Source organism: Acomys russatus, chromosome 20, assembly GCF_903995435.1.
Source record: "Acomys russatus chromosome 20, mAcoRus1.1, whole genome shotgun sequence".
In the NCBI taxonomy this organism is placed as follows: Eukaryota; Metazoa; Chordata; class Mammalia; order Rodentia; family Muridae; genus Acomys; species Acomys russatus.
Window position 1 is genome coordinate 48,431,819 of NC_067156.1, and position 17,154 is coordinate 48,448,972.

Consider the following 17,154-nt stretch of genomic DNA (forward strand, 5'->3'; position numbering starts at 1 on the left):
AGACTCTGTAACCTCCTCATGGTGACTATCAACATGGCCAAATTATTCCCTTCTTTGCATTTACATCCCTGAGATCTGAGGCTTCAGATTTCCCCACAAGAGGCACAGTTTCTCCAGGAGCTTGAATCCAGGTTGGCTATTGGCTTGTTTTGTCAATAGGGCATTAACAAGTGTGGGCCAAACTGAGGTGTTAAAGGTCTTAATCATTGGCGAGTGTCCTCTTGCTGTGCTTGGAGAGCTGACACTGTCACATGAAGGAGGCCAGGCCCGGGAGTGAGGAGCCATGTGCGGGCATGAGTCCACGGGTTTATTTTGTTGTGAACAAAAGGCAACAGCTAACACTCAGAGAGTCAGTTGCAGAGCCACACGACACATCCCTACCTTACGACATCTTCATTGTTTTTATTTCCTGTCCTGCTCCACTTTCTGAGATGTAAAAATAGCCACTCACCAAAACACTTGTATAGCTCCACTGCACTATTCTAAATATTATATTCAGAGTTTCCAATTCTGAATATGAATATAAAATTTAAACCATACAAGTTAAATTTTATATATCCTATATATGTTTCTATAAACAAATTCGAGAGCATGAAATTCATATTGCAAAGCCCGGTTGGAGCATAAAGAAAAGGATTTAGGATTTTTCTCCATGGCAAGGGAAGCCAGTCTCAGATACATGAGACCGAGGTGAATATTGATAAGAAGAGATCTGGAAGTTTCCATTGACCATAAATTCAATATAAGCAAACGGTAAGAATTGGGTCCTTAAGAAATCAATTCATCACGAGTCCCATTGACAGAAATGTAGTGCTTGCTGTATTTGTCGGCTCGTGAGAACTGTGATATATTTTGGGAACCATGATTTAAGAAAAACATTGACAGACTAGAATGGATCAAAGAGGAAGTGTCAATATCATGACACAGGTGGGAGTCGTTTCACAGATGAAGTTCAATCTGAGGAGCTGTGACACAACTTGTCGTGGTTACAAACACCTCAAGTGCAGTCAGTCACAGGGAATAGAATGTACACGTCAGACTTGGAGACCGTCAGCCTAGGCTCAACAGGTGCAAGTCACACGTGCTTAGGTCAAGTTCACAAGCAGTGCTTCAACTAGAATGGCTGCTCTGTGAGTCTGACAGCCTCGCCTGGAGGCAGAGATGGGAGGTGCAGCAGGAGAGGTGTTTGTCAGGACCCTGGTGTGAAGCGCAGTTTGTGGGCGACAGGACTCTTGTTCAGCTGAGTCCCTCTCCCTTCCTGCTGTGGTGCTCCTTTCTGTTTGGGAACTATGAGCTAAGGCTGGGCGTAGGATGTAGGACACTGTGAGTCAGCTCTATGTGGGTAAGCTGTAGCAACCAGAACATCTGTTTCCAAATGACAACCCTCACGGAAGTCTAGGCAGACTTTTCCTTCCATTAAACTCAGCTTTATGAGAACTTCCATACTGTCGCAGAATGGCTGCACGTCTCAAAGCCACGCTGGGTTTACCCAGGAGAGCTTATACTCTCATTCACTCTCCAATTGATTGGTAGTCATGAGCAGCAGTCTTTTCAGCTGTAGATGTTAACCTTAAGAGTTGATTGTCCTTTCCTCCTGGCCAGCCCCTGTTTCTTTGAAGAGGCTAGGACCCCTCTTCCCCCGACATCCATCCATCCATCCATCCATCCATCTGTCCGTCCATCTATCTCTAATCTCACTAGAACCTTCCCCTGGGATCTCCACTGCCTAAGGGAGAATTCTCAGAAGAGTGTGCTGGCCTTGACACTATCTTTACAGCTTGTTCTTCCTGTCTGTAGGCATATGCTGGCAGGGGACAGCCAAGAATCTGAGAAGGGAGCTGAGAGGTGGCCTCCTACCTTGACAAGTGAAACATCTGATGTGGAAGTGGTTGTTATGGACACGGACCACCTCCCCTTTGCAGGTGTCTCCGCAGCGGTAGCAGTGGATGACATTGGAGCTGCCCCGGGGACTGTACGGACTCTGCTGGTAAGGAACTGTAAAAAAAAAAAAAAAAAAAAAAAAAAAGACAAAGATTTGACTAGAAGAATAAAAAAGTCGGAAGGGTAGAAATTATCCTCCCACCCCCCCCCCCTCCGCCACCAAACAAAAGTTCTTAGCACATTGTATATGCCAGGCTTGGCACTGCATGGGGAGGGGTGGGCGGTCTGAGATGAGTCTATTAGCCTCCTACAATAGGCGAAGACTCAGGTGTTGCATATAGCCTTTCCTTGTAACAATAGAGGCCAAATAGCTGAATGAAGGAAACGAAAGAGGAAGCAGTGTACAGTCATGTGCTGTATATGGTCGGGGCCAAGGCCAGATAATGATAGGGACCCTTGGCACCAGCTGGAAAGGCCCTATTGCCCGATGATGCTCTGGCCACAATGATGCTTCGGGGCTTGTAAACAAACCCACCATACTGTGAGTCTCAGATAGCACATACTATCATATATAGTACAGAACGTTTGACCATGATGACAAATGATTGCTATTTATTTTATGTTTCCTATACTATACTTTCATTGCTACTGTACAGCCTAGCTCTTTAAACCATGGATGGGTCAAAGCCTCATATAAAGTCAGGGAAGGTTGCCAAAAAAAAAAGAAAAAGAAAAGGAAAAAAAAAAAAAAAAAAACCTGGCAACAGTAAAAGATTTCTGAACATGCAGCAAAAAATAATTATTCCAAAATCAAATGTGTTGTGAATATAAGTGTTCCAGGCACTGCTCGCTTGTGTTGCACTGAGGGACTTGACCTCAGCCTTGGTTTTGAAGACACTACGGGCACCATACATGCCACTGTCCTAGGCACTGCCGGTGAATGGTGCCTCAGACACCTTGGCTCAGATCTGAGAGCCCTGTATGTTCTGATCTGCAGTGGTTTTTACTGATCTACAACGGTTTCTCCTCTCACAGAAACACAATAGTATAATTATGGAAAACAAAGACTCCTGCTACCTTCCAAATGTCAGCCTTTAGCATGTAAGTAAGCACATAAATGCATCTTTGGGTTGTGCTATGTTAGGATGTCTGGTTTTAAAAGCTGCTGCCTGAATTGTTGACTTGAGTTCCACAAAGAAAGTGTTAAATCAATTTCGACTTTGAATGGAGGCAGAATTTCCGATAATTTCTGAAATGACTGTAACAATACTTCAGAAGTTTTATACAACATACTTGTGCAAAGTGCTATGGTCAGCACTGGGCAGTCCTGAGGAGATCTAATCACGATCAACCTCCTGTTGAGACCTGCACATGGTTACTTTAGAAATCAGACTTTCCCTGAGATGTAGCTGGTTTAACCACCCTGAAATCTGGTCACTTGGAATTGAATAATAGATATCTGTCTACACCCGGAAACCCCAGGGTTGAAATGATATTAATAGCTATCATCGGATCCAACCCGATGGAGTAACGTCTTTGAAGAATCCAATTTCTCTTTAGTTAGCTTTATATTAGCCTTCGACAGAACATTATTATGTTCCTTTATTTCCACTCAAAGTTGGAGACACAGTTAAAAACTATCTGCCCATACTCTGTTAGAAGGCTCACTCTTGTCCTGAAAATACCACTTAATGCATGCGGCCTTCATGGGTTGTTAGCAACCTTGAACTACAGAAGGATGCAGAGAGCACATCCTCTGGAGGGCCTCCACCTAGTGTAGTTGTAGTCTGTTCACTGGCATTTGAACGCCTTCTAGGCACATGAAAGAGTGCACATGGTGACTTATTTGGCAATGGAGTGTGAATGGAAACTGTGTGTGCTCCTTCCCTCAAGGAGGCAGCATTCGATCTGCATGCTGTCTTTCTCTTCGCCTCCCTATGAGCGAAGGGGATCGAGATGGTGTCAGAATGTTGGAGCCTGGTCTGAGCGTTAAGTATCCCACATGAGCAAGAACAAGCCTTCATTGTCATGGCCCCCAAGACTTTTTGTTAACGCAACACAAGTCTCTCTTTCTCCAATACTCATCTTTTCCTTTTCTGTCTTCCCCCCTCCCCAGGACAGGGTTTCTCTGTGGAGCCTTGGCTGTCCTGGACTTGCTTTGTAGACCAGGCTGGCCTCGAACTCACAGAGATCTGCCTGCCTCTGCCTCCTGAATGCTGAGATTAAAGGTGTGCGCCACCACGCCTGGCTTACTTTTCTGTCTTAAAGACAGAAAAGAGAAATAAAAGAAATGCATCCATTAGCCAGGTTAAAAAAAAAAATTAACTCATTTGAATGAGTTAACATGGAAAAGTGCATTAACTGACTTGCAAGCGGCTGAGAAATGACTCAGTGGACACGAGTAGGAGCGCTTGCTTCACATGCCAGGCAGCTCACAATCTCCTGTCACTCCAGCTGCAGAGGCTCTCATAGCCTCTTCCGGCCTCTGTGTGCATCCATGCATGCACCCAGGGGTGTGTGTGCATGTGTGTCTGTGTATGTGTCTGTGTATGTGCATGCCCATGTGTGTGTGTGCTTGAGAGTATGTGTGTGCCTGTGCGTGTGCACACGTGCATGTGTGGCTATGTGTGTGCGTGAGCATGTGCATGCATGTGTGCATGCCCATGCGTGTGCGTGCACACACACATGCGGGTGTGCACGGGTACGTGTGCATCCTGGAAATGTTGGCTGGAATCATGGCCATTATGCTTCCATTCTCTTCACCTAGAATGTTTCACAACAACGTTCTCTGGAGCTCAGTCCATTTTTCTCCTTTTTCTAGTTTCTGCTCAGAGTCCCCTGGAAAATATTACACTCACTTCTCATCTCTGGCTTGTGAGAAAACATAAATCCTGCTCATATGAGCAGCGTGGTGATATACCACTGCCAAGGGAAGCCAAGCTGTGAGCCTGAACGTGAAATAAGAACAAGTAGTACAGCCATCCGCACCAGCGAGGAGGGCTTGGAAGGCTCTCAGTTTCCCACCCGCGCTGCAGCGCACGCGTTCATCTGTGGCTTTTGTTCAATCTGTCTTATAGTTCAAGAACCACCACTTAAGGTCAGTTTAATTTTTTTTTTTTTCTGATTTAGGGAAGTGGAATTGCGGACGTAACCCTCCATCAGAATTCAGTTTTTGAGACTGACAGAAGAAAGAGATAAAAGTAGAGGGTGTAGATGAGGAAAACAGGCCTTGAGGATAAGGATGCTGTGCAGAGGAGTGTTTATCAGTAGATCATTAACAAAAAAATCTGTGCATCCCTCTGAGCACTCTTCCAGGTTGCTGATGAAGGATGAATTCTTTGTTGTTGTTGTTGTTGTTGTTGTTTTTGGGAGACAGGCTGTCTCTGTGTAGCCTTGACTACCCCGGACTGGCTTTGTAGACCAGGCTGACCTCAAACTCACAGAGATCCACCTGCCTCTGCCTCCCCAAGTTCTGGCATCATAGGCGTGCACCTTCATGTCCAGTTATGGAGGTTGATTATAAAAGCATGGTGTGATTTGATCTTACAGGTATCCCCTACTTTGTGACAGGGTTTCTTTGTGATAACAGCCTTGGCTGTCCTGGAACTTGCTGTGTAGATGAGTCTAACCTTGAACTTACAGAGATATGCCTGGCTCTGCTTCCAGAGTCCTGGGATTAAAGGTGTGTGCCACCATGCCTGGTTTTTATAACCTGACAGGGTCAACAAGACCTCTGGGGTCAGGGAGGTTGGGCTGAGATAGGCCATGTGTACCCTTGCTCTGGCAGCTATCTTGTTTCCCGTGAGATTTTGTATTTTTGGCTTAATTAGATTAGGAAATTGACCTAACTTTGTGTGTGTGTGTGTGTGTGTGTGTGTGTGTGTGTGTGTGTGGTGTATGGGGGACGTGTGGGAAGCGTGTGCCCCATCTCTCCACTAGTCTGTATAACTACCGTGAATACTGATCTGTTTGGATTTTGGTTTTAATTGTGATGCTAGCAGACAGAACCTGGGGCTTTGCATATGCCTAGCAAGCTTTGTCCCACACCCCAAATGCTGAGATTTGACAGTTGATTTTCTCCTGGTTTCTGGCCCCCCTCCCCACCTTTTTAAACCTATAAAATAGTGAGATTCAGTCACAGAGCTTATCACATTTATCTTATGAGTAAAGGTCTTTCAGATTTCCAAGATGATTTGCATACTGATTTCCAAACCGCCTCTTGTGTAAGGAACCTGTCCTTGAGAGCAGCATTTAAGGGTGTGACAAGCCTCATGGGACAGTAACTCTGTTTACTTGTGATATGACTGGGCATTGCCAAGTGTAGGCATATAGATTACATCATATGTTCTCAAGGTGCTTTCAGGGAACCTCTGGCTTCTTTTAGAATTATTTTGGTGAGAGTCATTTCTGTTGTCAGCCCTTAGCAAGGGCTATCTAGCAGTCCAAGCCCGGCGTACAGAAACAGGCTATATCAGCATTGTCCAGTATGCTAGTCCCCAGCCATATGTAGCTGTTGCACATTTGAAATGTGGCTAGCATGACTGAGAAACTGAATTCTGAGTTAAACTTAACTTTAATTAACATATGCTTACATATAAGTAGCCATATGTGGCTAGTGGCTACCATATTGGACAGTGCAAGTAACAGTTTCAGAAATACAGCATCAGGCAGAGGAAAAGAAATTAAGACAGGTTGAGTTCTGGCAACACAAAAACAACATGTGTAAATTATATCACAGATGCCAACTTTGACATAAATTCTTTTTTTTTTTTTTTTATTTTTTTATGAGACAGAGTCTCTCTATGTAGCCCTGAGCTTAATTTAGAGCCCGAAGAGATCCTCTTGACTCTGTCTCCTGAATGCTGGGATTAAAGGTATGCATTGCCACTCCTGGCCCAAATTATTCATTTTTGTAATTCCCTTCATGTTCTAAAGGTGTATTAAAAATTTATAATTGGGCTGGGTGGTGGTGGTGCACACCTTTAATCCCAGCACTCTGGAGGCAGAGGCAGGTGGATCCCTGTGAGTTCAAGGCCAGCCTGATCTACAATGTGAGTCCAGGACAGCCAAGGCTACACAGAGTAACCCTGTCTCGAAAAAACAAACAAACAAAAAAATGTAGTTGGGACCAATTATATACACACTTACATATCCTGAATTTGATCTTAAAACAAAAGGTCCTAAGCTGCGTAGGATGCTCTGGTTTTCTTGGGCTTGAGGGATGGCTCAGTGGTTAAGAGCACTCGCTGCTCTTCCAGAAGACCAGAGTTCCATTTCTAACAACCACCAGCTGGTGCACCACCATCTCTAGCTCCAATCCCATAAGATCTGATGCCTTCTTCTGGCCTCCATGTACTGAGGGACACACGTACATATGCAAGTAACATAATTTACTTTTATTTTATGGCTGAAAAAAACCCCTTAATTTTGTATATATACATATCACAATTTCTTTATCCACTAATATTATTTATTTATTTATCCATTGTCCATTAGCCATTTACTCCATTAATCTGTTGGCTCTAGTGAGCATATACAGTCTTTAACTTGGCTCGAATGAACGGTTATTTCATGAACAATGGTGTGCAGACATGTCTGTTGTACGCCTACTTAGGTCCCTCCAAGTATAGACTGATGAGAGGTATGGCTGGATGGATCATATGACAGTTCTAATTTTAGCTCTTGAGGAACCTCCATACTGATCTGTATAGTGGCAGCACACATTCACATTCTGCTCAAGTGTGTATGAGCCCCCCTCCCCCATCCTTCCCCATCCTCCTCCATCCTCCCCATCCTCCCCCATCCTCCCCCATCCTCCTCCATCCTCCCCCATCCTCCTCCATCCTCCCTTATCCTCCCCCATCCTCCCTTATCCTCCCCCACCCGCCCCCATCCTCCTCCATCCTCCCCCACCCTCCCCCACCCTCCTCCATCCTCCTCCATCCTCCCCAGCATTTGTTTTCAGTGAGCCTGATCCGGCACCTGATTCTGCACTTGTGTTTCCTCCCTGGCTATCTTTCTACACCTTCATGGACCTTTCTCTGAGAGGGCTGGTGTTGACCTGGGGTTTGTTCCCCTCTTTGCTGGTACCTACTTTTCTAAGTTTTGGATGAACCGTGACTTCTTCAGCCTCAGCTCTGTTCTTGGCCACCAAGCATCTTAGACAACAAGATTTACGAGTCTCACTGTAATCAACAAACGGTTTTGCCTTTGTGGTCCGCTTCTGAGTTTCTCTTCTTCCACACTCTATCCTCTCTACTAAATGGCCCTACATTTAAACTAGACTCTGTTTTATGCTGCCAGATTTATTAGTCTCCTTAAAAGCAGATAATGGTACAGTTTCCCCCATAAGCATTACAACTGAGAAGTTATGTTCTTCCTACCCATGAGCCACCTGTGCAATCTTCTCTTCCTTCTCCCCAAGGGTCGCTTGACCTTGGAGAGGAAAATGTTCCCATATTTTAAATAGAGTGTCTTTAGAACAGTCTTTTAAAAAGTGGAGAGTATGGGATGCTGGAGTATAATTAAAAGAGCAACAAAACTGACTTGGAGACAGTCTAACAGCTTGAATAATTGGCTAGAAGTGTAATAAAAACAGCAGCGTTTCTGGTTGCAAGGTGAAACATCACGCAGAGAACCCACTGATTCTGCAATGAGCTGGCAATGGCCTGGGGCCCATAGAAATGCACACCTAGGCAGGGTGCAGGGTGCAGCAGCTGCCACTGCATAGCTTGCTGACTTCATTAGAACCCAAAGTATCCTGAGTGTGTTCTCAAGTGCTAGCTAAGTACCCACGTGTGGATCCTGGCACTTCGTAGGTACGGAGTGGCTGTGTGAAAGGTCAAGGAGCATTTTGCATAGGAATGCATCTGGTAACTCACAGTGGATTGGTGGGTTTGCTTTCAGAGTTGAAATAGTCCTGTTGGCATGATTTAGCTTCCAAGGTGAGACCATAGAGACACTAGTCTCTGCACGGGAGTAGAAAAAGCACATGGCGAATATGGTTTCTGGCATTGGGAGAAGGGTGGACTTTGGAGTATAGGTTGTAACTTGATGGCTGTGTGACTCAGCGAGTTGCAAAACTGAGCCCTCAATGTCCCTATCTTTAGAGTGGGCATAACTCAGCCCAGTTAAGGTAACTGAATTTGTGTTCAGGGTGCTCTTTGACAAAATAACTTAGGCTCAAAAAGCAATAACTAATCTTTTTTTAAAGATGCCTTTATTTATGTATATGAGCACTCTATTGCATGCATGCCTGCATGACAGAAGAGAGCATCAGATAGCAGAGGGCATCAGATCTCATTACAGATGGTTGTGAGCCACCATGTGGTTGCTGGGAAATGAACTCATGACCTTTGGATGAATAGCCAGTGATCTTAACCACTGAGCTAGCTCTCCAGCCTCCACATTAACTAATCTTAAAGGCCTTCTGAAATCACATATCCTTACCTCGAACTCATTGTAAAAAATTTTTTTTCTGAATTTACCCCCACCAGCTAGCCACTGCACCTGGCTCAGACAGTTCTCAAGCCCACTGCTGGACAAATCCAGCAAAGGTTCCTTTCTCTCTCTCCCTGGTGGCTGTCACCATAAAGCTGTTGGTTGCAGACCACTCACCATCTTGGGCAGACTTTTCCTTTTTGGGGACTGCAGAGGAATGTACGGATTGGGGGCTTCCTCCTGTGAGAACGAGACAAGATCTGCTCGTGATGGTCCTGTGTGTTTTGAGCACATCTGATGTTTCCAGGGCGTTTGTAGTGTGTGCTTATCTAGAATAAGTGAGTGATTGGCTGCTCATGGTAACCTGGGAGGGTCATGTCTCTGTCAAGATAACAGTGCTCATTGAAATAAGGCCTTGGGAGCAGAAAGGGGCTGGGAGGTCATCCAGCTGCGCTGGCTTGGGTGCCCCACGAGGGCTGAGAGCATGCTGTTGTCTACCAGTTGACTCTCAGCGGCAGTGCAGTACAGGCTCGTCTCACTATGCTGCCGTTTCCTTCCCATTTGATGAATAACAGAATGACGGAACTTATTCATGAAACCACTGAACAAATGAGTAAGCTGAGGCCTGGAGGAGAGGCATTTGTCAAAATGTGCACACCCTAGAGGCTTGCCTCAGAGCACAAGGATCTCAGTTTTAGACCAACTGGACCAGAGTCGGCACACCCGGAGGTCCACTGGGCTGTTACGTAGGTGGCCAGGGTCAGCTTCCCAGATTCAGAAGCCCAGAGCAAAGCAGGAAGTGTGAACACAGATGTCAAGTTTGCAAAGGCAATAGACAAAACTCCGAAGCTTTGTCTCTCTGTCAGGAAGCATGCTCAACCAGCTGCACGTGTCCTCCCAGTGACTGTCCTTCACTCAGAGGACACCACCACTCTCCCCACTCACTTTATGGATGAGGAAACCGAGACCCAGAGAAGGAGGCTCCTTGCTCAAGGTCATATAGTTAATAAAGGGCAGAGTCAGAGCCCAAAGCTAGCTAGTCTGACTCTGAGATGCTCTCACCACAGCGGTGGTCTGCTGGCAGAGGTTTTTCTGGCGGAGCACTGGGTCTGGACAGCTAAAAGAGCCTCTAACTTCCTCTAACAGTGGCCATGTATTTTCCAAAAAGTCATTTGGAAAAGAAATGATGATTGGAGAATCCTAGGATACGTGTAGGACTCATGCAATTCAGCACCCTTAGCAGAGGATGAAGAAGCCATAATAGCTATTCTCAGGCCAGGGCACATCAGCCCTGAGCAGTTTCCCTGGCACAGGCAGAGGGAGCTTAGCAGGTGCGCATACTGGTCCTCAAGAGAGGTAGGTTCTGGGCAGCTATAGCAGGATGGAGTCTTCTCAGTTGCCTCGGTCCCCCCACAGATGGGCCTGGCCTGACCACAGTTTCCCACGTCAGTAGGTTGAGAGCATAGATTATTAGACGTGCGGCCGCTAGGCAACAGAAACGTCCTCCGCAGCCTGCTGCCAGGCTCACCAGCACACTTCACAGTCATGGCTGTCTTCTTCCAGAGAGTGTTGTCGGTACATATGTCAGAGCAGCAGGTTCTTGGCCAGACAGGCCGCCTGTGTCTGACAGCCTCTGCCACAAGACAGCTACAGCAGAAGGACAAGGGCTCAACCAGAAATGGGCTTCATGGTATAAGCCTCATGAAGAAGGAGGAGGCACAAGGAGCCACCACACGCTCAGGGACGCATTGATTTTTAATAATTCCCCTTGGCTCTACTTGAATTAGGCTGATTTCTATATATATCTGTCTCTCTTTTGCGGTAAGTGGAAACCCTGTTTGAGTCACTTTGCCCCTTCCTGCCTCCCCTCCCACCCTGTCTGCTTTTGCCTGCGCCTGTGGACATGGGTTTTATCCAAAGGTCTGTCACTGGGCCTCTTTCTAAGGACTCGGTTTAGATGTGTCTTTTCCTTTCTTGCCCGGGGAGGCTCTTCCCTTCCCCTAGGCAGAGGGATAATCCCGTTAGCTCTGGGATAGGATCCCTTTCTGTCCTCCCTAATGCACGCTTCGTGCTGAACATTTGAATTTGCACTAAGGCCCTCCTGTTCTTCTGAAGGCACAGGCCTTGGAAATTCCAAAGCCAGGAAACTTCTGTCATCTCTTCTTTCTGCTGCCCTTCCTGACCCTGAGGCCTTGTTCATTGAATAGAGGAAAGGCGCCGAGTGGGCTGGTGAAGGAAAGGAGCCATCAATGCTCCAAAAAATGTTATTCAGCCATCTCAGTTATGGGTTTTGTTTTGTTTTTTGTTTGTCGACTTGCTATCCAAGGCTGTGTTGGAATGGCTAGAACCAGACAAGGAGGTTGGGTGGGGGAAGGGAGACTGGACTAGGTCTCTACCAGCCTTGGGAACCCCCACGCCCCATTTTGGAGTGGACACACATTAGTCAACACCAGCTCTCTTATCCCTCACCACCTTCACAGACAGCCAGTTAGAAACATTTTTATCCAAAAGTGGCTAACGCTAATTGTGCAATTACCATGTGCCCAAACTGTGCTAAGTGCTTCGTGGTCATCATTTCATTTAATTCTCACAACAATCCTACGAGACAGACACCGCGGGACGTCCAAGGCCCACAGGGGATGATTAATGTAACCGAAGTCACCGCCCAGATAAAGCCTGGGGCTGAGTGTGCCAGGCATCAGTCTGCCCAGGACAGCCCCCCCTTTTCTCTTTTGTCCTTTCTCTTTGGTCTGGTGTTCTCAGCGCTATCTCCTGCCCAGAGCACCCCGAAAAGAAGGGAAATTGCTCATCTCCTTGCTGAGTCATGAGGAACGTGCCTGAGCATTCTTAACAAGGAGAGAGAGGGTCCCTCACGGCAGCCTGGCACCCCTTTCCAGAATTGCTTCACAGCTTATCTGAGAAAGAGCACTTGGGTTTTGTCTGGGGCCCTGAAAACCATGTTGGAAAATGGGGGCCCTCAGGAATTGGCAATTGTCCTGGTGCTCTGAGTGACTCAGTCGCCTGGACCTCTGAGCCAGAGGGTTCAATATTTAGACAATGTTTGCTTCCTGAGACCCTGGCAGGCCGTCAGGCTCCCTCACACTGCAGGGAAACACCCGGAATATCAGCTAGCCAATCGATTCCCCAGGATTCAACGGTTTTCTCATTAGAGGGACTCTGGAAAACATCTAATGTTCTAGAAATACCCAGAGGTTTCTAAGCTCCCCACACACCGCCAAATGCAAATATATTCTGTCCTGGTTGCTATTCAGGGAATTTCGCTGGATTAGCTGTTGTGTGGTTTGGCCATGTCTCCTACACATGTTTTATTTGGGTATTTTGCTGTTTGTGTTTAAGGTCTTACAGATCACTGTTTGCCCCAGCTGCCTTTTTTTTTTTTTTTTTTTTTTCCCCGCCTCAGCCATGATCAGCCTCTCTGTGGAACTGGAGGCACTCAAAGGCTCTGGGTTGAGATCCTAGTTGAGAAGCCAGGTAGATGGACTAAGAGCCATGGCAGTCAAAATAGATCACTGTTCACCCCAATCTGATCTCCAGGAAACCTGTGGCATCCTATTTCTGTCTTTACACATACCGCCTTGAGCCTCCGAGAAGGGAAGATGTCACCCATGGTCCTCATCATGGCGGTGGTATCAGAACTGAGGGGAATACTGGGTTCTGGGCCAGGGATGTTTCATCTGAGGGCAGGGCACATGTTTGGACTTACTGAAGGGACCACTCTCTGTGCTGAGATGGTTGGGGTTTCTTGAGGCTCTTTGGTGTTCACTGTACTGGCCCAACTGCTCGGAGTCCTGCAGTGTTTCCCTAAAGACCATCATGAAATTCACTAGAAACTCACCTCCCTACTCCATAGAAGCCTGGCGTAGCTGTAGGCCTCTCCTCCTCTAGACTATGAGGGTGTCAACCATCTTTCCAACTCCTCCTCCAGCCTCTCCTTTCCTCATCTGTTCTCCCCCTCCCCCACCCCCATCATTCCTCTGTCTTCGCTGCTGTCAACCTTTGGGGGAAGTTTGAGTGTTTCCCTTCTCATTTCTGGGCTCTTGTTTTCTTACCTATAAAGTTAGTAGCTGCATTCTGGGGTCTCCAAGCTTTCTTTCAGAGTCTATAAAATCGAATGTATGATAAGTACAGGTTGCAACATACAGTGCCTTTAGGGGCAAGCGGTGGGAATGGCAAAACCGAACCAAGGGTCCCAAACGGAAGAGCCTATACTCAAAGTAGAAAAAAAAAAAAAAAAAAAAAAAAAAAAAAAAGAAAACCGTACTGGGCTCCAGGGACTGTGGTCATGAAAAGCCATATGGCAATCCCAAAGAGGACCTGTCTGTACAAACTAGATGCTGTCTGTCGGCCACTGTTTTGGGTCTCTGCATCTAATACAGGCAAATGACCACAGTCACTTTCAATTACTATCTGAGACAAGCAGCATGCTGTCCACATGCCTGTAGGAGCTAGAGGGCCAGGATCTTCCTGCACTGAGGTCTTGCAGAGCTCCAGGATGGAAAAGGAAGCCCTATATAAGCTTGTCATCTCAAGGTTTCAGTGACATTCCTCAGTGGCAGGCAGCAGTTTTCAAACATGGTTTTGGGCCATGTTTGAAAAAATATTTTTCAACCCACTGGAAAGATTTTTCTTTTACACAAAGACTGAGGATACAAATCTGTGAAACAAGGTGTCACTATGAAAACCTAGCATATGTAAAACATACTCACATTTTCTCTTTCTTCTCTGTTCCATATCACGCCATTACTTTATTTAAAATGCTGTCTGCTACCAAATGAATTTATTTCAAGATCTGTTGTAGGAAGGTTGTTGGAGGTTTAGAGAGAGAGAAAGATGATCCTAGCTATATGCTGTCTTTTGTGGTAGGTAGCCTTCAGTCACGCAGCTGTTTAAATGAGAATTTATTAAGATTCAACATTCAGTTCTGAGCTATACTAGGCAATTCAAGCACTCAATATCTCCATAGACCACTAAGCTGCTGTCCTGGGTAATACAAAAGTGGACGGTTTTCCTCACTCTACGTTGTCCTATGTGACAGCTGGGTTAGCTCTAGCTTCATGAGGGTTTTGGGATTAGAGATCTATGGAATTGCAACTAATCACAGCCTCAAGGATGTCTGCCAGTGGTTGAGAACAGCTGGTATAAGGAGGGGGGCCTTAAAGATTTATCCTCATTAAAATAGTCAAAACCCCCAAGTCTGAAGCCTATGTTTTGCATGCACGGTAGTGGATCCAAACCTTAATTTTTACAGGAAAAACAGAAGTCAGTTCCCTTTTCCACTGTGCAGGCATGGAGACACTAGGCTACAGAACCTGTCAGACCAGGGTTCAAACCTAGGCTTTGTCTCCCACAGGCTATGGGTGTAAGCAAGAGGCCTCATGCCACTGAGCCTTAGTTTCTCCTTCTATGAGGATGGAATGAACAAGATTTACTCTCCAGGATTTCTGGAAGAATCAGAAAGCAGTATGTCCATGGCAACAAAAGCTTGGCATAATAATTATAACGATGATGCTACTGTTATAAGTTATACATCAAAGAACTGTAAGGATGAGCACACTTTTTTACCCTGAAGGACATTCCAGGCTACAGTAAGGTATATGATAACAGTGGTGGTGGTGTTGATGGTGGTGGTGGTGATGATGATGATATTGATGGTTTTTATGGTGGTGATGGTGATGATAATGATGGTTTTTATGGTGGTGATGGTGATGATGGTGATGGTTTTTATGGTGGTGATGGTGATGATGGTGATGGTTTTTATGGTGGTGATGGTGATGATAATGATGGTTTTTATGGTGATGATGGTGATGGTTTTTATGGTGGTGATGGTGATGATGGTGATGGTTTTTATGGTGGTGATGTTGACTATGCTGGTGGTGATGATTTTGTTCCTACTGTTGATCTAGCACCTATATAGCAGGCACTCACTTTGTATTTGTCATGTGAATGACTGAATAAAACACATCACCAACTAGGTATCTGCTAAGGTAGAACTTTGTACTTATGTAGAGTGATGGGATTATTACTTATTTCTAACCGTAAAGGGAAGGAGAGAGAAAGACAAAAGCTGAGGAAAGTGTCATGGAGAAACGGTATTAAAATATTTAGTCCCCCGCCATGTGTGTGTGTGTGTGTGTGTGTGTGTGTGTGTGTGTATGTATGTATGTATGTATGTATGTATGTATGTATGTATGTGTTTATGTGTGTACCAATGCACAGGTATCACTGAGAGCATGTGAAGGCCAGAGGACAACCTTGTAGAGTTGCTTCTCTCCTACTTTTGCTCAAGTTCTAAGGACTGAACTCAGGTCACCAAGCTTAAAGGGCTGAGCCATCTTGCTGGCCCTCAGAAAGAGATGGCATTTTTATAGTAATTAATAGGTTGGTGGGACCAATATGTCAAGACATGACAAGCAGCCTTGAAAATGAAGAAAAAAAACACAATAAAACAATGACAATAGAGGAAAGATACAGAAAACTTTTAGATGTCACTTATGGAGAGAAAATGGAAAGATTTTACCACACTGTCCTTCTCCCCTGCACCTCAAGACAGAATTTCTCTATGTAGTTTTGGATGTCCTAGAACTTACTCTGTAGATCAGGCTGGCCTCAAATGCAGAGGTCCACTTGCCTCTGGATTTAAAGGCATGTGCCTTCACCACCCAGCCCAAATTTTCCATTTTAATCTGGGAAACAATTAATCATTTCAAATTTCAATTTTTACAATATGAAGGGGCAGGAGGAAGTGTTTAACCTCTGTGTGTTTGAGCAAAAGGCTCTCAGTGGTGGCCTAGCCTGTGTATAATGCCCTGCAAATAGCTTTTTCCCCCATAAGTGTAGCGGACATCTGTTGTTTTGCCTGTTCAGCATCTGTTCTCAGCTTCTTCTGGCAATAAAATCTCTTTCCTATGAGAGAGAAGCCATTCTACGGAGTGTGGGTGGGACTAACACTATCCCAGGTCATGGTGGCCAAGTTGTCTGGACTTGGCCTATGCAGAGGACGCCAATTCCCTTCTAGGCAAGTGGCAGGTACATGGCCTAACATCCTAATGTTTTATTTTGGTAGGAGCTCTTGGAAAAGGCACCTACCTTACTGAGCCAGTAGAGGATTTGGTGTCATCTGGGGTTGGTCTCCATTTGGAGATGGCCTTAGACCTCAGTGTGAACAGACTTATAAGTGCCTTATTTGAGTCTGTGGATCATCATGGGCCTAGAGCTACCATGCATCTGGTTTTTCTAATTACACAGACCAATATGTTATTTCTACCTGTACTGGCTGGTTTTGTGTCAAGCTGACACAAGCTAGAGTCATCAGAGACGAAGGAGCCTCTGTTGAGGAAATGCCTCCATGAGATCCAGTTGTAGGGTGTTTTCTCAATTAGTGACCAATAGGGGAGGGCCCAGCCCATTGTGGGTAGTGCCATCCCTGTGCTGATGGTCCTGGCTTCTATAAGAAAGCAGAAGCAAGCTAGGAGAAGCAAGCCAGTGAGCAGCACTTCTCTATGGCCTGTGCATCAGCTCCTGCCTCCAGGTTCCTGCCCGGCTTGAGTTTCTGCCCTGGCTTTTTTGATGACGAACAACAGTATGAAACTGTAAGCTGAATAAACCCTTTCCTCCACAACTTGCTTTTTGTTACAGCAAGAAAACCCTAAATAAGATACTACTACTCCTCTCCCTTCATAGGAAGAAGTGAGTTTAAGTTGGGGTTTTGTTCCTTGGAGACAGCTAAGCTATATCCTAATACTTAGCTTTCCGTACAAACTACAACTTGACACCAATTTAAGTTGAACATGCACTCTGGGGCCACTTCATGGT

General features: G+C 45.6%; 1 protein-coding gene across 6 annotated transcripts in view; it reads right to left on the reverse strand.

The window, feature by feature from the left end:
- The window catches only part of Ablim3 (actin binding LIM protein family member 3), a 117,532-nt gene that overhangs the window by 75,157 nt on the left and 25,221 nt on the right, over window positions 1–17,154 (reverse strand). For all 6 annotated transcript variants that reach the window (XR_007832462.1, XR_007832461.1, XR_007832464.1 and 3 more), the window contains one exon: window positions 1,858–1,995. Coding sequence is in view for 1 of the 6 variants with exons in the window: in XM_051163385.1 (XP_051019342.1) it covers window positions 1,858–1,995 (138 nt within the window). In the remaining 5 variants the exon portion in view is untranslated. The remainder of the gene's footprint in view (window positions 1–1,857; window positions 1,996–17,154) is intronic.